General features: G+C 34.7%; 1 protein-coding gene across 1 annotated transcript; it reads left to right on the forward strand.

Annotated features, from left to right (window-relative positions):
- Positions 1-5788: 5788 nt before the first annotated feature.
- Positions 5789-15248, forward strand: LOC127850725 (uncharacterized). The gene is made up of 3 exons (XM_052384004.1): positions 5789-5944; positions 11646-11739; positions 12889-15248. The coding sequence occupies exons 2-3, from the start codon at positions 11656-11658 to the stop codon at positions 13900-13902; spliced, it is 1098 nt and encodes a 365-aa protein (XP_052239964.1). The 5' UTR covers positions 5789-5944; positions 11646-11655; the 3' UTR covers positions 13903-15248.
- Positions 15249-23370: the final 8122 nt, after the last annotated feature.

The raw sequence follows: 23370 nt of genomic DNA on the forward strand, positions 1-23370 counted from the left end.
CGCTCACGACTTGTTTTCTAAGTTTTATATAACGTGTTTTTGTAATCATTGAGAGCCCACGAGTGGACAGACAATTACACTCCAAACTAGTATTTACCGCAAAACTAGTCCATATGTTGTAAAAGAAAGTCGTTTAATCTGTCAAACTTAATACGACAATTAACAATGAGGCAAACCACTCGTGATATTCAAGTGCTCAGGGAACGCATGGTCATGAACATGAAGCATAGTTTAATGGTATTATTGGTTTTGTGTGGAAGTGTTGAACCAATATTCGCAATTTATATAAATATAATGCGAAGAATCATGCCATATCAAAATCATGTATGTTTTGGACAAACAATATTCTGATCTTTTCAATTTAAGTTTACATGCACTTGATGATATGCGCATACACACATAAACGAATTCGAAGAAAACGCTGTAAAGAACTAAACGAGGTAGCACGTTAGTTCTTCAACACATAAACATACTAATAAAAACATCGATATATTAATCATAAGAGAAAGTCTTACAGACGACAAGCAGATAAGTTAGCAAGGAATTATTATATTGATATTTCGAAAAAAGAGTTTGTTTGATTTACTGAAAAATTCCAGATAGATGGACGACGAACCGATTTAATACAAAATCAATCTAATTTGACGAACAGACAATGCTTAGTTCAAATGTTTTTTCACCAAATATTTACACGAACTATACATGCTAGAACCCAGTACGGACGAAGCAAACGTGTGTGTTCCTGTAAAACATTATGATTGTAGAGTTTTTAGATAAGATGACAAATGTGTCATGGAAAGCAATATCCACATATTCAGTAGCGTTCAGTAACGGTACAGTTTCATATACGGCAGTTCAGCAGACACATCTTCGTAACGCATAAAGTAACCCTGCGTGTATTACATTTTATACGTAGGTTAGTGAAATAATCTGCATCCAGATGATGATAAGCTGTTATGTGTTCTGCTACATCTATGACTAACACTATGTTAATCACGACGAAATACTTTTTTTCCAAAAGTAGAAATTCTTATCCAATGTCGACAGTTCTGGCAATATAACTATGTAGTTTGCATTTGCAATTGATTACTACTTTGATTGGGCATTTTATAACAAAGGCATTAATTATAAAGAAAAGTAGGAAAATATGTCTTCAGATAATGGACAGGATGACGGGCGTAATTTAAAACGCACGCGCATAAAGACGCGCTTCTCTCAATGAACAAAATTTTGCAGCGATTTATAAACAATATGACGTATTTATTTGGTCAACTTTTATGCGGTACTGAGCCGCGTAAATTCGGCTTCACGTATGCATTGAAAAGCACGGCAACGCGCTAGATGACGTTAATGGGGCGACATTAATATACGTTACAACGTTCAAAATCCCTAATTTGAAAAGTCAAAAAATAAAAAGCCAGCTCAAATGATGAAATCATCACTGAAAATGCCTTTTGTTCTGCACAAACTATATAATATCTCAGTTTATCTTTATCTACAATGCTTTTTTGTGAAGAGAATTTTCCTTTACACTTATTTGTACTATCTAAATGCATTTCCATAACATGTAATACAAAGTTTTACATCCATAGCTTTCAGTCAAACGCGTGTCCGCATAACCTTAAATGAATTAACGAAAAAAGCTTATAAATAATGTATTTGGTGTTATTTTTAAGATAATAATAATTCATACTTTTGTAACAAACGTACTTTAGATCGGAAAATCATCCTCGATTGTTTCAATAACCTACACGAATGTTATAACAATTAATAATTGTAGTTAAATCCCGGGTTTCCGCATTTCGGCTGATAAGAGCTTTGAGAAAAGAGGCTTTGTGTCAAGCATGATAAGACATTCTATGAACAGGCTGTGGTATATCGTGATTTCGTCGAAACAAAAACCAGAGGAAATGAGTAATCCCGTAGAAAAGCAATTGATTAATTAGAGTTTTGCATATGTACGCACACATTAACATATTCAACTGACTTTTAATGGCAGTAATTTTCAATGAAATTTTATTTTTGACCATTAACATTATCATCATAATCATCGTCATCTTCAGCAGGATTAGAGCAATAGTAGTTGCAGTAGTCGTAGTCCTAGTAGTTATAGCAGTAGCAGTACAAGAAATAGCAGTAGCAGTAATCGTAGTCCTAGTAGTTATAGTAGTAGCAGTAGAAGTAATAGTAGCAGTAGTAGTAGTAGTAGTAGTAGTAGTAGTAGTAGTAGTAGTAGTAGTAGTAGTAGTAGTAGTAGTAGTAGTAGTTGCAGTAGTGGTAGTCCTAGTAGTTATGGTCGAGTAGCAGTAGTAGTAGAAGTAGTAGTAGTCGTAGGCCTAGTAGGTATAGTAGTAGCAGTAAAAGTAGTAGTAACAGTAGTCGTAGTCCTAGTAGTTATAGTAGTAGTAGTAGTAGTAGATGTGGTAGTAGTAGTAGTAGTAGTAGTAGTAGCAGTAGTAGTAGTAGTAGTAGTAGTAGTAGTAGTAGTAGTAGTAGTAGTAGTAGTAGTAGTAGTAGTAGTAGCAGTAGTCGTAGTCCTAGTAGTTATAGTCCAGTAGCAGTAGAAGTAGAAGTAGTAGTAGTCGTAGTCCTAGTAGTTATAGTAGTAGCAGTAGAAGTAGTAACTTGAAACTTGCTAATTTGATGAAACGCCTATTTATATAATTATATTCAATGGCGTTGTACAAAACATATATATGTACATAAAATTGATAACAAAAATAGGAGGTATTGATACTATTATGCAGCATTAATTAAAGGATTAATGATCTAAATATGTGTGATATAAATAATAATGCTGTAAGAAAATTAAGCAATAAAACAATACCGGCTACACTATTAAAACACAGTAAAAGTAAAATATTATGTAATAAATTGATATAACTAGGGTAAAGACAATAATTATAATGATATTATGAACAAATATTTGGCAACATAAAGACACTGTTTTTCATTAACTAAAAGGATACGTAAAATGTCACCTGTCACCCTTAAGGACACTTCTTTTGGGTTTTAACCTTATTTGAACTATCGTGACTACAAGTCACAAATAGACTGTCCAAGTGTGACTACAAGACACAACTTGAAGGTTAAAATTACAGTGTGACCATAAGACAAAACTAGAGGGCCTTAGCGTGACTAAAAGACAGCTGGTTGATGTAACTCAATCATTGAGCAAAGAAGCCCTAATGATTCTTGGTTACCAGTCACATGTACAATAAATATCCTTTTCGAGCAAAGAAGCCCGCACAATTCTTTAATTTCTTTGTCCTCCGAGTCCTAGTGACAAATAAGCCCGTACAACTGAGTCTCGATTTTTTTTTAAATCAGAGGTATTCAAATTAAAATAGGTTGTAAAAGTCTCTGAAGAGAATTTTTTTCAAATTCCTTTTGAAAATGTCTATTGAGGCGGAAGTCCGGATGCTTGATGGAAGGTCATTCCACAGTTTCGGACCAACAACTCCGAAACTCCTGTCCAAAAATGTTTTTCTCTTTGTGCGTTTCACATCATAACATCCGTTATAAAAGACGGTAGATCGTAGGTTACGTGCTGGTACTTTTTCTTTTAAAAGTTATGTAAGGTATTTTGGCGCGTGACCAACAGAACAATTATACATGAAGGCCAGTAATTTGAATGTTATCCTTGCCTTTACTGGTAGCCAATGAAGTTCATATAAAGCATCTTTTGAACTGTCATATTTCTGTCGGCCGAGTACCAATTTGGCACACATATTTTGGATACGTTGCATTTTGTTTATTTCGCATTGAGCTGTTCCATACAAGATCAGATTATAATAATCCAGATGGGATATTACTAAAGACAAAACAAGTATTTCTGTTGCTTCTTTTGTTAAGTATTTCCTTATGTTTTTGATTTTAAGGTAGTTGTACATAGCTGTACGACACTTAATTTTGATGTGTTGTTTAAAATTTAGTGTTTCGTCTAAATATGCACCCAAATACCGTATGCATTTTTCTGCTTTAACAGTGTCACCAGCAATATCTATTTCTTTAGATTGACATTTATTTAATTGGGGTCTACTACCGAACATGATGAATTCCGTTGTTGATGCGTTCATTTTCAGTTTATTCTCGTTCATCCAGTTGTTTATAACGAGTGCACAACTTTCAAGTTCTTAAAAGGCAGTTCTTTCAACAGGAGAAGGTGTAGGTTTGAATCGCTTGTTTGCGGTGTGGTCGTCTGCAAAACCGTAGACTGTGATGGAGGGAGGAACGACATCAAACAGTGTTCCAGCGTACTTCAGGTAGAGCCATGGATCAAGACAACTACCCTGGGGGACACTACACTCCAAAGAACGTGCTGCCGATAAAGCTGAATTAACACTTATGCGACAGCTTCTTGGACGAAGATACGAGTCTATCCAGTTTAGTGCCGTGCCACATGCACCGTATTGTTTTTGCAACACGTCTAGTAGAATGTCATGATCGACTGAATCGAAGGCAGCACTCAAATCAATGGCGATAAGTGCTGTAACCTCTTGTTCCTCCATACCTTCGAGTATATCATTGACTAGTCTAAGTAAAGCAGATTCACAAGAATGGAATTGTCTGTAGGCTGACTGATTTTTTGGAAGGAGATTGTTTTCATTTACGTTTATATTGAGTCTAAACAGAGCAGCCTTTTCAATCACTTTCGATAGAAATGATAAGTTGCTCACTGGTCTATAGTTGGCATAACTCAGGTCTAGTCCAATTTTCTTAAGAAGTGGTCTTACTATTGCCTGTTTAAATTTTGAAGGAAAAACTCCTTGACTCAGAGAGAGATTAACCAATTTTGTCACGAATGGTAGTAACTCGTTTAAAAATGATTTTAGTACTCTTGTTGGCAATGCATCTAGTTCGCATGATTTTGTTTGAAGATGATTGATGATCTTTTTCACTTCATCTTGGGTTAGCTCCTCGAACATAACGAAACATGGTACTTCCTTGTGATCGGGTGTGAATTTTTCGAAACTTGCAAGGGCATCTCGAATTTTGTTAATTTTATCCAGGAAGTGATCGGAAAATTTTTCAGCTATCGCGATAGTAGTAGTAGCAGTAGTCGTAGTCCTAGTAGTTACAGTAGTAGCAGTAGTATTAACGTAGTAGTATATTGACCATGTTTGATGGTGATTGATTGAAACAAACTTGTGAGGTAAATGTAAAACATTCAACTCAGATGTTATTCATTAAAAGAAGGTGATGATCTTCAATCGCATATATCACATAGAATTATTGGGCGATATACATGTTGGTTTATTTTACCTCAGCTTAACTTGTGAAATGTTTCGGTTCATCGACTCGGGGGTAACATTTCATACAACCTAAGCTGCTGGGCGGCTTCAGATTGGAGCAGATATGTCCTATATCAACAGACGCTTTTATAAATATAATACCGTCGTTTAAAATATTACACTGGCATGAAATTAAGGTAAAAATTACGTCGATTGTTGATTATTGTTTTCCTGTAATTCGGGGGACTACAAAAGTTCGTTGTTCTTAAACGATACAGTATAAATTGAGTGTACATATTACACATAGTTTTGGTAACAGCTTTTTATATTTATTTGAATTGTTTCTCATAATTTAAACAAAATTTGAACGATGATTGTATTCGTTCTTCTCCCAGAATTTAACTAAACGTTGAAACTTGCATTCATTTTGTGTGAAAGCAACTTGTGTGACATATGAAAGCGGAACTGACTTAAGGGTCCCTACTTCACCATCTGAAGTGTGGCTTTACTTCTTGACGTAGTTTATTATCATAATTACAACAAGCGTTGATGTGTTGTTTCGATATTAACTTCCTTACAGATATTGTTAAACATTATGTGCAATATAATACGTATCTTGGAGTTCAGTGTTTGTAGACCGCCGATGAAGGAGAGACGTGTGGTTTTGATTGTTTTTGGGTCACTCGTGATGACTCATCGGATTCCATTAGGTAAGAATTACATCATAGGCATGTATTATATGAGCCGCGATCTGGTTTAATGTATGTGCGTGCATAGTCGTACTACACTGGCCTGAGCAGGCAGCGCAGGCTTATCAGTGAGGACACTTTCCTAGTTCATGGATTTGTTTTGTTAAAGGAAGTTCCTCATAAACAAAAATCTTTTCTAGTCTATATGAATTATATATAAGGACATACGAAATATTATTACATTTTGAAACATTTAAACATTTAATACGGTTAATATAAATGTTACTTAGGAAAGAATTAATCGATTAATATTCAGTACAGTTGTATTTAAATGTATGTTACATAACGTAATTTATAAATCATCGTGATTTATTCACAATAGTAAAGTTTCTATTTTATTAAATGGAGTTTTGCATTTATAATGATTATAAAACATATCATGAAAGTAAGTCAGCCTCACTCTGGGAAAACGGGGTTTAATGTATGTGCGTAAAGTGTCGTCCCAGACAAGCCTACGTTGAAGTCCGCACAGGCTAATCAGGGAGGACACTTTCCGCTTTAATGCTTTTTTCGTGTTAAGGATGTCTCTTCTAAATAAACAATTTAGTCTAGTCTTAATGTATTAAATAAAAAATACATACGGAACAAAAAATACAATTGTGTAACATTTCAACATAGAATACATGCCTACTCAATATTGGTAATATCAATGTTAACTGATGTCCACACAAGCTAATCAAGGACGAAACTTTAAGCTTAAACTTGATTTACGATATGGTGATTCTTAAAAAGGTGAATCGTTCGAGTTACACCCACAATACTTAGAAATCTCGTAAACAACTTGAAAGTTTTGATGAAAAGTTTAATGTCCAAGTGTGATCTTATAATTGTTGTTGATGTGTCATTGGATTTAACTTACAACATTTACAACAGACACATCGTCACTGTGTTGCAGTTTATTCAAAAAGACGTAAGTAAAGCTGCTTTTTTTTTAAATATCTTCTGGCCCGTATCCTGAGATAAAACAGTAACTCCAGGTGATGAGAATCAAGCCCGGGATCGCGCGAGTTCTTGGCGGACACCACACAATAATGCGACCTCTAATTTTTTATCGAATAATCACCAGTGCTTTTGCCTATGACGAACGATTTCACAATATATACACACTCTGACTGTAATGTAAAGGACAACAAGTAATACTTATTTCGAGTAAAATGGGACTGACGCACGTCCATCTTAGGAAAACGCATACATGTTTTTTATGTAATAACTCAATAATTATAATTAAAAATTAACTAACACAAGTATAAATAAATCTACGAATACATAAAATGCATTGCGTAACGTGTCGAATTCCCAAATATGTATTTCTTATGGTATCGCTATGTAATTTTCAAGCGTGAAATGTTGAAAGAAAAGTTACCCATTCGACATAGCAATACTCGTAACGAATGTAGATATAAAGGCTATAAGTGCTTTGTGCAAGTTTCGTTGCTTACAATAATCATTCGGTTAAGATTTCAATGATGTCATGTAAGTCAAGACTACAATATTAAAATCTTTAGACCAAAAAGTATGGTTTCTACTGATATCATCTCACACACTTGGTAGTTAGAAGCGCACCTAGTAGGCCAAACGTTTGGTTAATGTTGTTAACTTAATAAATATGTTAAATTACAAAAGTATTCATATCTCTTTATAACACATCTTTTTTCCCCAGTTTGCAAATATCTTTAAAAATTATTGAAAACGCAAACACAACTTCTTCAAAATATTTCAGGGTCGGGACCAAATCGTCCATTGGTGCACAAAGGCATCATGTGCCTTCTTATTTCAATGTCACATTACACCTTTTTGCACCAAGGGTGCGAAATATTATTGTCCGTGATTTTTATGCAAAATATCGACAATATCATACATAGCGTGGGCTTCAGGAGCCCAGGATTTATAGTTTTGGTCATGTTTAAATTGCATAGTGTTATTTTCATTTTTTATTATTTATAAACTTATTTTTTGTTTGACTGTAACCTATCTGCATTGTCATCCGAGAATTAAAAATATGCTACAATAAATCCGTTAGACATAACCTTGTATTAAGTCGTGAAGAAATTATTTGTGCATACAAGAGTTAAATAGGAAGATACGCATACTCAGCATAAGTGATTAAAATGGCTCACTATATACGTTTATTTCCATTTATAAGCATATAAAGAACATCAATACTTTGAAAGCAAATTACGCTTCAAACCATTTCTCATATCGTCGAATGTTTCACCAATCCTATTTATATACGGAAATAATTGCTTATTGAATTCTGCGGATAACCACAATTTGATGACCAAAGCCTCTTTTGTTTCAATTTCCACAATTCAATGTCACTAAATCGTCCTCGTGTTTCGCTGAAATGCATTCGAAGTGTTTGGTTTATAAGAACTAAGCTATTTAAACTGTATAATAGAATTTCTTAGAACAAAAAAACGGAAATTGACCGTTAAACAATTGCACGTCTTTGTAGAGAAGCATAAAACGTGAGTCAACGATACTTTCAATATGTCGCTTAGGACAAGAAGTAGCACTTTGGTCAGATTTGTTTATTAAACATTTTTCGCCTACGTTTAAAATTCCGAACCATTAAGTGCAAATCAGAATATATTATCTTATCAAATGTACATAAACATACCGCCAAAACCCATTTCGAAACGTGAATAATTTGTGACGTGGGGGAGTTTTAAAAAGCAAATCGATGCTTGTAATCTGTGTGCCGAGCACATTTCCACCGTATTCGATCACTAACTACATTTCGTGTCAAAATATTCATGTGTTGCTACACTTACAAAAGCATTTTACTTGTGGTCGATCTGCTATATTTTGGGGCATTTTTCAAAAAAGAGGTTGAGCCTATACCAAGGATTTGCGCAAACAACAGGGGTAGGCAATGAGAAAAGGAGGTGGCGCTAAGATCTGGGGATGGCTTCTATTCGCGATGTATGACATTTGAATCATAGTAATATAATCACAATAATTAAAGTATGAAATTATATAATATTAATATGAATATAACACTTGATGCAAAAACAAAAATATAGGTAAATCAAGCGTTTTATCGCAAAACTAGTCTTATTCAAATATATGTACATGAATGATCTCACAACTTATATCAAATCGAGATGTCACGGATTTGTGTATATGCATTCAAGGAAATAAATATAAGTAAAATTAATGTGATACAAGAAAGGAATGTGGTTTAATAGATCTAAAGTAGTGCATATTTCAACATGCGGAGAGTGTTTTGAACCCATTTATTCCTAGCGTCTAGAAAAAAGGCATTGGCAAACAACGTACATCAGGGTGTGATGCGGCGTCTCATCAGGGTCTGCGCTGTTTGCTTAAAGGAATTTCTGTAAGAAATATTATAAATATAGAATAAATTATACTAGACATCCCTAATTTTGGAAATAAATTGATCCAATTTAGAAGGTGGGAGAGTCCACTAGGCAAATCGAATGGGTTAATCGAATCGCAAAAGAGGGTATCCCCTTCCACGCTGCCTGTCCGCTGTGCCTCAAACAATTCCTGTGTAATAGCCCGGATCACATGATTTGAATTTGCTAGATATAGGTTATTTTTGAAGTGATGGTAGTTTTTTAAAAGTAAGTACGTGAACATAAATTTATACAGAACATGCGCACGTTCTATTGAATAACATACAAGGTGTTTAAGTGTATAATAGACTAGCTAAGCTAAACAAAAGTCAGCAACATGAACAAAACAGTCTGTACGATGTAAACTTTAAATGTGTAATAATAAATAAATTGAAAAAGTAAATACCCACAATTTTCAAAATATTCATGCACACACAACTTATTTTTTCAATCAGATAGTCTAAGTATAAACAAATGTTTATTGTTCTAAAAACGATAAAAGTTATCCTCTTTATCTAATTCAGGAAAGGAAACAAATAAAGGAATCTTAATTTGGTCACATACATAAGTTGTTCGATTCCACTAACATCACCTAAACATTATGGTTATTTTGCAGTTTGTTCGTTAACCTCTTTGTTTCATTTTACGCGAGCTATTTTCCAGTTTTATAAGGATCTTCATTGGAAGATATCCTCAAGAATATGTTGCAACACACAATTCTTCAGTATTATGTAGACAGTAATTTTTGGATTAAAATCATTCTACTATAATTTATCATCAAATGAAGATGACAGTTAAAACACTAAGCAACATTGTCATACAATATTTTAGCATATAGACAATACTTTATTTAATAAATATAAATCGGTATTGAACCATATGTTCCATACATATCGTATGCAACAAGTTATTTGCTCTGTTAAACGAAGCCGGTTAGACATAGGGTTTTGTTGATAAACTGGTGTTGCTTATGATAGTTCACATGAAACTGTCAAGTTACTGGGCCTATACAGTTGTCATTACTATGGCGTACCATTGGGTTCTAAAATAGTGTATTCATCCTTATGCATATTTGTTTATCCAATAGGGATATTGATTTAAGGCGCCTATACAGACAAGGCTCTCTGACGACTTTTATCACCGCATGTTCTCAGTCAGCCTTCCCAAATAGAGAAATAAACAACTGGTTGAATAGTATATGTGGCATTCACTTCCTTTTATTTTACTATTCGCCATGCACAGAACAATGCTATTACTAGGTTCATTAGTCATTAACGCGAATACATCGGCTGATTCTTGATAACATCCGGTGATATATGATAAATACTTCAGTCTGTATTCTGACTCGAACGCTTCACATGGAATGCGAGGATAAGGCGTATTAATTTCCTGCTCCTCCATGTTTGTCGAGTGATTACAAGAAAGTGAGTTTATATGTTATTAGTAAATATTAGAAGTTTTGTTAATGTTGTACTAATCATATTCAAATGAAGATAGTTTCTCAGGCCATAAAAATCTACAATTCACGTCGCAAAAATATTTATTCTTACACGAACATTGCTCTTTTAAATTAATAGTCCCATTCTTGTCCCATTCAAACTACCGTAACTGTTATTTATTTCAATTGTGCGTCCGTTTTATTTATTGAAATGTATAAATTAACTATGTAATGTTACACAAGACTATCATACACAACGTTGTGAGTATTGTCCTTTATGCTGCATATGTTTCTGCACGTATAGCTTGTTTCAAGTTGTTTGTAAATGTATATATACATAAATGAATCATACTTAGCGAATGTATTTTCCCTCTATATAAAGTACCAGTTAAAGGTATTTTCCGAATCGAGGAACAACTGTCAATTTCAAAATTCCCATTTGTCGTGGTACTAGTTCCAAGACGAAAAATTGCGGAAATTTCGTTCCATAAGCGCATAATCTACAAACAAAAAAAATAAAATAAGCAAATAAACTAAACATTAAAGCAAAAAAGCATGTACACGACTTTGTAGATGGGTTTGTGCAATTATGTACCGAGCAACTAAAGAGCCTAATCATTTTCAATCTGACAATTTCGCGATGCGAATTTTCCAGATTTAAGTTTTTTCGCGCGACGTTTTCCCATTTGGCGTGGTACTGCTACTTTTTCCCAATTGGGCAAAAATAATGACACATGCCGGATGTTTATTTGCTCGAAGATCAATCTTTAACGAATTGCAACTTTAATGTAGCAAGATAACTTAGGACTTATCAACATCTTCCTTATCCTGATTTCATTGTTTAATAAATGCCTCATTGCAGCAGACTGAAAATGGCTGAAGGAGGAATCGAACATAGTGTGTCAGACACTGAGGGCGTTCCCAGAAACAGCAGCCTACACAGTGATCACTCAGGGGTATGTAAGGGATTGGAAGCATTCGGAGATATAAAAGCAGTTACTGTTGCGAGCCAAGAGTGAGTTAGCGGCTGAACAGGTTCCTAGACACTGCAACCTGTTCTGCCGTAACTGTCGAGTAAGTTAGAAACTGAAACTGTCCCCATACAAAGCTCCATGTACAGTCGTCACTCTCTGGGGCTGAACATGTCCTCAGACTCGACAGTCTGTATGGTCATGACACACAAGTAAATCCGATACTCGAACAATTCCCATATACAACATCATTTGTTTAAAAATCATATTTTCTACCGGTTCTGCAATTTAACATAAAAGTAATAACATTTTATCATTATTATTAAAACAATACATCGTTTTCGAAAACACCAACGAAATCTGCACTTTTAACGTCATAAGCATATATATATATATATATATATATAGGGAGAAAGGTGTGTGAACAACCAGATACACAGACAGACATACATATTCCCATTTGAGACTTCGGCGTGAGCGCCTAGCTACGGTGCAGAACGAGACATACATACTATGAAATCCCCATCCCCAATAAAGGATGGTTCATTCACAGTTATATATCCCGCACTTACACCGCAACACATCTCGACGTGGGAACATTTTTTACATACACAGAATGGACAATGTTACATACATAGACACTTATTTACAAACATGAAACCATAGTTGTATTAGGGCAAGATCCGATAAGGATTCTAAACTACCCTCACACTATGTTAGAGACAACGCGGAAATTCGTTGGATCAAGAAGATACAGTGAAATCATGAATATATTTGTGTACTAACAGGGAGATAATTATATTTCACAACAATATATATTCTCAACAAACGCAAGAATGTATCTTCCATTCACGTCCAGAACTTTTGAAAAGAAAAATCTTAATTACTTCATGTTTTGCAAACAAAATAGTTTCCAGTGAAATTCTTGTTATTTTCGTGGAACTGATGCCGTTTAGTGTCATTTTCAGTGGACAGGGGCGTTTACATGAATACTGTTTATTGTATCGATTAATAAATTTGACGTGGATATTACAAACTGCACCATTTTATGAAAACCACTTGGATAATACTGGAATATGATATTTTATGTGAAAATTAATGAATTAATCTATTCAGTCTATGTTTATTTTTTAGAATTATGTCGAAAAAACGTCCGTTGAAGTCTGCTATATAATGACACATCTGGGATACGGAGAGGAAATCAGACGGAGAAGAATTTTGAAGCACAGGGAGAAGGATAGTATAAGGAATGCGAGGCGTGTTACAAATCGACCCTATATGATCACAGCTGGAAGCAAGGCTGAGGGTCTGTCCTTCTTTTACGAAAGCGACCATGACTTTTTATTCATACTGAACGTTGTCCTCTGTGTGGAAGTTGGAGTTGATCTACACACCATACCAGACGACATAGAAGTTTACAGGATGAATACACGTGTTTACCCTGGGCACTGCAGGATGTTACTGGAGAGACAAGGTTCTACACGTTTAGATGTAATTCAGAAGGCTCTATATGATGACGGCAAAGGACACACTATGCTTAGCAGTGGTTTATTTGTTGATGAATTTGCGAAAACTAAATCACTTGGGGTCCTACGGGAACTTGCAGGCCCGCCAGTACCGAGGACAATAAACGGGCGTATCAATATGGACTATGTATCCGCAATACCGTGTCAATGTCCAAGTATCATGCAGCGTTGGGCTGAACGACCTCGAAATTGGCCGACCCCAGATGTCGTCCGGAAAGTCGTATCTTTGGGATCTTTTGTTACCCCGGTAGGGTTTAAAGAGAGTGAGTATAAATTCTTAGAGTGGAGGATTTGCTTTAACACGGGTGAAACAGAACTCGTTAACAATCTTAGCACAACACAGGCGAAATTGTATGTACTTTTAAAAATGATCGTGAAAGATAGACTTAATCCAAAGAAAAAAGAGGTAACATCATACGTGCTGAAAAATATAATATTATGGCAAGCTGAAAGCAATTCACCCACACTATTTCAAGAAAATAAATTGTTCCATTGGCTGCATGACGCAATGAGAACACTCAAAACTGCAATAGCCTTTACACAGCTGCCATACTACATGATCCCTGACCGAAATCTGATGGCGGCCTGTGGATTGCAGGATGAACAGGGCGTAAATGGGTAGCAGTTATCACGGACATGATGGAGGAAGGGCCAAGTGTGATTCTGAGATTGCCGAAGATACGACAAGCAATTATCGGTCACCCAGAGCCGCTTCTGTGGTTCAGCAAGAGAAGGATGATACTAGAGATGATAGATTTGGAATGGAGGTTAAGAATCGGGCAATGTAGAGATGAGAACGGAGTGTGTGATTACTCGGATATCATCCTGCAGAAGTTAAAGAGACGGCGAGCTTCGATATTGAAAATTGTCGGTATACGAATGTTTATGGAAGGCAGCGCTCCGAAAGACATATTGCGAAGAATGTTGAGTTGAAATGAATTGACCGGATATGTTCATTCGACCGCAAATGTACATAGAGAATATTATGTTAGTTTTGGATAAAGATCATGTTTATCATGGAGGCTTAGAACCGATGCAGCGCGAGGCTTACCGAGCGCTAACATGGTTCGAGCCTAGCATGATAAACTTGATCTTTATCTTAAACTCACACAATACTCTATTTATCCTATTATTTCCTCCCTATTTTCCATTAATACTTATCAAATATCGCATTTTTTGACGATTTTGTTTTTCCGTAGTTGACAAAAACAGATTCTCCAATTTTTGGAAAACCCCAAATCTGATCTAAAAATAGTGATAGTATAAAGCTCAAGTTTATACGATCGTTGTTATACTATCAATTTTGATCTGGTAATAGGATAAAAATGGATTTACGCGGGTTGAATTAGGTTTGTTATGGCAAGTTAAAGCATTTAGAAAACTTGCAGTGAAATAACAGCCTCTCAATGATTTGTAATACTGTATGTAGTAGAATTAATTAAAATGAAAAGTTACAGCAAGATTCGATCACATCGGGTATGACTAGGATGATAAAAGGGCTGTTTGCGTTTACTTACATGTACACATTCAGACAAAATTGTATGTAAGTTTAAAAATCATTGTGAAAAAGTACTCAAACCAGACAATTTATTGTAAATAACATCATATGTGATGCAAAAATATAATATTAGCCAGCTGAGTACAATTCACCTGCATTTTTTCACAAAGGACTTGAAGCCCCTTGTTAAATGACGCCATTGGAACAATCAGAACTGAAATATCCTCTACACAGTTGTAATATTCTTGAGCAAAATGTGAATGCAGCTTGTGGATTTCGTGATGAACAACATAGTGAATGGGAAGCAAATATCATGGACATGATGGGTTACTCCAGTCCTAGATTGTCGAACATATGATAATAATGAGATGAAGTGATATATTTTATTCATCATGCATGTAACAACTATTTTTTATTTGTATGCTTATAGCGAACTGTAAGACTATGCTTTTTATAAATACACAAAGAAACGTGTTTTCCTTACATCTAAACAGTGACATACTTTACAAAGGTTCCACTGGTCGTCCCATTTTCCAGTGATAATATGCACCGTTATAACACTAAAACATGCAAACATCTCCTGTTGTTAGAGGCCACACTGGCTCGAATATCTCATCCATACGCGCCCAAACGATAATGTTGATTAAATTCACAGATCTATTCAACTCCGCAACTTTTCACAAACTTTTAACTAAGCTAAAGAAAAAAACATACAGCAACTTATAAAGGATTGTATCATTGTTTGGAACATACACTTGAACAAGTCGAATAAAAAGGTTAAAAGTATTACCAATAAGCGTAAGAGCCTTCAAGACGTAGAAAACTTAAAAATAATTGTTAAAAAAATCGTGTGTAAAGTTTTTTGTCAAGATATTTGAGAGCAACAACGTATAATACTGATAAAAAACCGCAGACATTTTTGACAGCCTGAGTGATCTGGTGCTAACACGTAAGATTTTGCTACCAAGTATCTCGGATTTGATTTTGGTGAAATCATTTAATTTCAGTTTCCTCTTAGGACTATAATTATTAAAGACTGTTAAAAATATTATCTATTTGTTAGTTTAACAAATGTTTTTTTCAAAACTACACAGTGAATCAGTCGCTTTAAAACAATTCAAACATAAACAGCTCAAAAAATCAATTGAATAAGTGTGATTACTTATACTTATCATAATGCCCTTGCATAAATATACAAAAAATGTGATGTACATTATGACACTATTCGCAAATAAAACCTTTAGCAATTCCAGATTTGTCAATGTTTATTTGAGAAGTGTATGTTATATTGCGTTGAGCAGTTAATTGCATCAAACGTGAATATTTGTCTATGTCCTTTGCCACGCCAGGTCCACGATTCACTTGGATAAACTGTAGCAGGTCAGCGGTCTTTTTTGTTGAAAGTTTCGAAGTCTAGACTAATATAAATGCTCCATATTCTAAGCAGGGTTTGTGTAGACATAAACAACAGTATCGTTGGTTAACTTCCAAACGCAACAAGTAGTCCAATATCTGGATGAGGAAACGTGAAATGCAGCTTTTTAACAACCCGTTTTGCTATAAAAAAAATCATTTTTTTAATAGATACAAGGAACAAAATAAAAACTCCAAATTTATGCGGCCATTCTGCCAATTAATATCTACAGTTTAGTATATTTAATAAGATTTTCGCTTTTAGTATTATAACATGGTACCCGTCAGGGCCGGTCAAAACGTTTACATTATGGACATAATATACCAAAATAGGATTGGACGGAACCAAGCAAGATAGGAAGAAATGGGTGTGTATGGTTTCTGGGAAGATATTACATTCAATGAAATTACAATGTACATGTACACCTTTTAACACGTCATTTTCTTAAAATTATTTCTTTTTGGAAATAATGAATAAAGTACACGTATAGAGTTGATATCAAATTCTATGTTCTATAACTTTGTGCTTTTAACTTTAAAATGTTCGCAGTCAAATAATACTTTGCGAGATTTCAGGCCGAGTTAGACTATTTAATAGAATATATCCGCCTTTGCCTAAAACTGTATTGTTTCTATATAAATACTTCTGATTTACGTACAATTTTAAAAGTATTATGAAACTGTACACGGGTATGAAAACATTTTGGTTTTTACGTGAATAGTCTCAGAGATATTCATAAGCGAATCTTTGTTGCATTTCAAGCCGATATAGATTTTTTTATATTGAAAAGTATATTTCCGCATTTGCCTAAAACTGTATTGTTTTCTTACAAATTCTTCTGTACTACTCAAAATTTGCTAAGGATCACTTTTTATTTTCACATTATCTTCAATTTAATTTAATTTAAATTGTTATTTTGCAGGTTTTGATATTATAATGTGTTTTTGATTTTATTTTTATGTATTGATTTATAATTGATGCGTGACTGTGGCTGAATCTAGCTAGGGGTGAACTTCAAATCACACATACATGTAATATATAGTGATCCTTAGAAAATTTCGAGTAGTATAATTTACGTATCGTTTTAAAGGTAATATAAAAATGGACACGGCTACGAGAACTTTTTTATTTTAACGTGAATAGTCTCGGACATATTCATAATTGAATATTTGCAACATTTCAGGCCGATGCATATTTTGTTATTGTAAAATACATATCCGCATTTGCCTGCAACTTTACTATTTCTAAATTAACATTTCATGTTTGAATATTTAGAGGTAATATAAAAGCTTTCCTTGAAAATACATTGAGCGGTTTTAACTGAAGTAGTTCAGAATATATTCAGAGGAGAAACTTTGAAAGATTACAGGCCGTGGCATACTTTTTTATTGAAAAGTTAATGTCTGCCTTTTCCTTAAACTGTTATTTTATTTAAGTTTCGTTATCAAGTATCCTTTTAATATAAATGTAAGACTAACGGCTGAAATAAAATGGATACATTTATATCAAACTGTTCCGGCGATGTTTTCTATATTGTTTACTGATATATTTCTTTATTAAATGTTCAAAATAGTGTAAATTTAAGATTAAACTATAAAGCAGGAAACACAAATATTGATTTTCCTTCACTTATTACTGATAGATAATATTAGCAAGACAATACACATTATGTATACACATCTGCGATAGAGGCGCTAACGAATTCTCTTCAAATGATACCATGTCCCCATTGTGGATTAAGAGCGTTTACTGGTATGCCTGTGACACCACATGCCTGGTTATGATAAGATTATCACGATAAGATGACGCGCGACACTTTCTCACATGACTGAAATCTCGTCGCCGGGCGAATTTCCGTGAAAAAACCGATAACGCTAATCCTGGTTTCTTGATAGATATTTAGCCTTAGTGATACTTTACATGCAAGCCACATGATGGCTCCACATTATGAACCATTTTGTCAATAGTAAATTTCCTGATGAATGACGAACTAACTGCTGGGAAAACCTTCATAAAGCCATATTAATCTTCCATATCAATTATAAAACGCTTTATTTTATTTAAGCGTTTACGGAAATGTCTACCGACATGGTCTTCATTGAAGAGAATGTGTTTGCGCCTCTATCGCAGAGGTGTATTACGCTCAATAAATTTGCGTAAAATGTCTCACCAGCAGTCTTCAATGCTCACAGGATTTTGTTTCTCTTTAATCTAGCTATTAAAATCACCATTAGAAACATTTAGAACATAGTAAATATGTTAAGTCTTGTCTTGCATGAGACTGTGTGGAAATGGGATATGACCTTACACACATGAATTGTGCAGTCAGCCTAATTTACCCAAAACATAACTCTTTTTTTAAAGAAAAAAAAGCTTCGCGTATTTGGTTGAGTATTACAAATCTTAGAAAGAATATCGTTGATATGTATCTATTGGATTTAAACCCAGTCAAACATGAGGCTAACTTACGGAAGATTTAGAACTAATCTATATAGATTGTTTCCCTATATTAAGATTACCTTACACAGATTGTTTGGAAAACATGTGTTATTTTAAAGTTCATATGCAGAGTATATAAAACAAGAGGGCCAAGATGGCCCTAGTTCGCTCACCTGAGAGGAGTCGGTTCATTCAATCTTTACCAAACGTCAAACTTGACCTAGATATTGTCCAGACAAACATACTGGTCAAGTTTCATCATTATTGAACCAAAACTCTGGCATATGGAGTGATTTTGTTTTTGTAAGATTTGACCTGGTGACCTATATTTTGAGTTGAGCCCCCTTACCAAACATCAAACTTTGCCTACAAAAATAAATATTATGACCAAGATTCACAAAATCTGAAACAAAATTGTGACTCTAGAGTGTTTACAAGGATTTTGTATAATATTATGAAAATTGGGACAATCTAAGGGCAATAATTATGGCATTAATTATGTGATATATATAAATATATAACCAATCTTTTCACCAAGTTTCATGATGATAGGGCAAAAAATGTTACTTCTAGAGTGTTCACAAGCTTTTTTTACTATATATATATGAGAAAACTGCCCCCCCCCCCGGCAGCCATGTTATTCAACTGACCGGAACATTCAACTGACCGGAACAATTTTCGAACTCAAATCTCATATCAAGGAAACACATTTTCTGACCAAATTTGATGAAAATTGGGCCAAAAATGTGACTTCTTGTGTTCACATGTTTTCACTATATGCATATAGTGAAAAATGCCCCGCCCACTGGCGGCCATGTTTTTTCACCGATCTGGACCATTTTCGAACTCGTCCATGATATCAATAAAACCAATGTTTTGACCAAGTTTCATGATGATTGGGTAAAAATTGTGACTTCTATAGTGTTAACAAGGTTTCTCTATAGCCAAATAAGGAAAACTGCCCCCCTCCCCCAGCAGCCATATTATTCAACTGATCGGAACCATTTTCGAACTCAACTCTCATATCAAGGAAACAAATGTTCTGACCAAATTTCATGAAAATTGGGCCAAAAATGTGACTTCTAGAGTGTTCACATGTTTTCACTATATACATATATAGGAAAATGCCCCGCCGACTGGCGGCCATGTTTATCATCGATCTGGACCATTTTCGAACTCGTCCGAGATATCAATAAAACCAATGTTTTGACCAACTTTCGTGATCATTGGGCAAAAATTGTGACTTCTAGAGTGTTTACAAGGTTTCTCTATAGCCAAATAAGGAAAACTGCCACCCCCCAACACCGGCAGCCATGTTATTCAACTGACCGGAACCATTTTCGAACTCAACTCTCATATCCAGGAAACAAATGTTCTGACAAAATTTCATGAAAATTGGGCAAAAAATTTTACTTCTAGAGTGTTCACATGTTTTCACTAAATACATATAGTGAAAAATGCCCCGCCACTGGCGGCCATGTTTTTTCACCGATCTGGACCATTTTCGAACTCGTCCGAGATATCAATGAAACCAATGTTTTGACCAACTTTCATGATGATTGGGCAAAATTTGTGACTTCTAGAGTGTTTACAAGGTTTCTCTGTAGCCAAACAAGGAAAACTGCCCCCCCACGGCAGCCATGGAACCGGAACCATTTTCGAACTCAACTCTCATATCCAGGAAACACATGTTCTGACCAAATTTCATGAAAATTGGGGCAAAAATGTGACTTCTAGAGTGTTCACATGTTTTCACTATATACATATAGAGAAAAATGCCCCGCCCACTGGCGGCCATGGTTTTTCACCGATCTGGACCATTTTCGAACTCGTCCGAGATATCAATAAAACCAATGTTTTGACCAACTTTCATGATGATTGGGCAAAAATTGTGACTTTTAGAGTGTTGACAAGGTTTCTCCATAGCCAAATAAGGAAAACTGCCCCGCCAACTGGCGGCCATGGTTTTCAACGGACCGGAATCACTTTGAATTCAACCAACATATCATTAAGACAAACATTTTGACAATGTTACATGAAGATTGGGAAAGAAATGTGACTTCTACAGGGTTTACAAGTTTTTCCTTTTTTTGACCTAGTGACCTAGTTTTTGATCCGGCACAATCCAGTTTTGAACTCGACCGAGATTTCATTGGGACAAAGCTTCGGACGAAGTTTCATGAAGATCGGAAAATAAATGTGGCCTCTAGAGTGTTTACAAACAAATGTGGACGGACGACGGACAAAGACCGGTCACAAAAGCTCACCTGAGCAATCAGGTGAGCTAAAAATCATACCCTTGGTAAATAACATTCCCTGGTCAGGGTATATTAGCATTAGCATTATGCAGTGATGGGTAAATTGGATTTTGTAATTGGAAAATTATGTGAGGCATAATACAGACTGTACATATAATCACTTGAAATACTGGATACATGGAGTATATTCCTTGTTTCAAACCTTCAATTACTTATTTAAGAACAGCTTCAAAAAGCTTGAGTAGTATCAAAGGAATAATAAGGCAAATTAGACATTAATATTATTCTTAAATTAGCACCAAATTTAAATGCATTAATTCTACATAAAAACAAGCAAATTCGTTGAATTGATAACCCCCGCCAATATGCTTCTGGACACAAAAGTGTTATATTTGACACTCAAAAAAGCTTTTTTTTCAAGATACAAAGGGCCATCACTCCTTTATTATCCAATGGTGTACAATGCCATTTGGCGTGCATCATCCTCTTATCCATATATATACTCATTTCAAGTTTCAAAGAAATCTCCCAAAGCACTTTCAAGATATGGCTCCGGACACAAAAAAGCATTTTCCAAGATACAAAGAGCCATAACTCTTTTATTAACAGATGGTGTACAATGCCATAAGGCGTGCATCATCCTCTTATCCATATATATACTCATATCAAGTTTCATTGAAATCCGCCAAAGCACTTCTATGATATGGCTACGGACGCAAAAGTGCCGGACGGACGGACGGAAAGACGGACGAACAACGCCTAAACAATATCCCTCCGCCTATTGGGGGGATCATAACAAATCAACATTCTTATGAAAATATTAATAATCATGAGAAAAAAGTCATAATCATGAGAATGTCTCCAGAAATCAATATAACAGATAAAGTACCATAGTCAAATGCATTAATACTACATCAAAATAACAAATCAACATTCTTATGAAAATATTACCATTAAAAATTATGAGAAAATATTCATAATCATGAGAATGTCTCTAGCAATAAAGATATCAGATAATATACCATACTTTTCTTACTAGGATGTAAAAACCAGGTCTACTACACAGTTAAAAGAAAGAACAAGAGGGCCATGATGGCCCTGTACCACTCCACTGTTTTTTTATGCGAAAAAAGCGTGCAATGCGCATGGGGTAAAATGTACTCAAGCATGTGACTTTCTCTTTCTATCCCTCGTCCACCCACACATCCCTAAGACCAACAGGCCTGAGAATATTATGATAATCTAAAGATTATTTCTTTATATTTATAAATGTAAATTTATTCAGTAATACATTTGACTTCTAAGATCAATTCATAACTTATATTAAGAAAATTATAAAATGGTCAGAAATATATATGGATCGTTGAGAAATTGACAATCATATCCACAATTCATGAGTCACGATTCACAAATGGAACAACGAATCATAAGTAATTAAAAAGCAGCATATACGATAGTTAAGAACATGGCAATTCATTAATTCCAACACCTTCTCTTGGCTACAAAGTTTGCGTTTACCATGCAGTATCATATATTGACTTTCCTTGAAATAATTATGTTCATGGAAGTTGTGTTTTTAATATCAATAAGATATTATTAAACTGGTTTAAACACTACAAAAAAGACATGAAATTAACATGTCATCCGAAATATATTTATCCGGATATATGGTCACTTTCGACATATTTGAATAAAACCCGACTTTGTTCAGTTTATAAGAAAAACATGCATAACACATGTTCTTAATTCAATTCCTTTGTAAGCAGTCACCATCTGATCTAAAATGGCACTAAATGACAGGGTTTAACAAGAAAATCAGAAGAAAACAAAAAATCGCCATTTTTTCCCACAGCTTCGTGATCCAATTTCCGATGGTCTGTATAAATATTGATTTCCAAAAAATAAATAAGTAGTTGTGCATTTGCTTACATGTATTGGTAGATTTTTTATTGGTAAAAATCTCCCATGCTTCAAAAAGTAAAGATAATGTCTACAAACGGACGCAGAAAGACTTGATTCCCATGCATGCATGTAGGTTTGTTGTTGTTGTTCTTGTGACCTTGGAACTAAATATGAAAACAACGTCTTAGACTGGTCCGCGCATATGCAGAAATGCTTTCGATCGTGCTTTTGAACTGATGGTTTATCATATTAACGGCAAAAAAGCTTATAAATTTAATTTCTGTGTAATTATGGGAAGATTAAGTACCAAATGCCATGCTCAACATTCCAATAGACCATAACTCCTACTGAAGAGTTTGTTTTCGTTTTGAAAACAGGACTTCCGGTTTCAAAAAGGAGAAATTGCTCATGATGAGCAATTTCTCCTTTTATCACAATGATTTCTACCCCACCCAGCCAATTTATAAATAGTCTTTACAATATTATTTCTCGTCTGCAATCTCTTTCAATTTCGGGCAGTCAAAAATGTGTCGTTTGGTAAAGGGTTAACAATTATGGATAGTTAACATGTTGGTCTAC

Source organism: Dreissena polymorpha, chromosome 11 (assembly GCF_020536995.1).
Source record: "Dreissena polymorpha isolate Duluth1 chromosome 11, UMN_Dpol_1.0, whole genome shotgun sequence".
NCBI classification, from domain to species: Eukaryota; Metazoa; Mollusca; class Bivalvia; order Myida; family Dreissenidae; genus Dreissena; species Dreissena polymorpha.

Excerpts from the sequence above, each read along its gene's own strand:
- LOC127850725 (XM_052384004.1), top strand. The coding sequence starts at position 11,656 with ATGGCTGAAGGAGGAATCGAACATAGTGTGTCAGACACTGAGGGCGTT. Across the intron at positions 11,740-12,888 it reads TACACAGTGATCACTCAGGG|AATTATGTCGAAAAAACGTC; the intron begins GTATGTAAGGGA and ends TTTATTTTTTAG.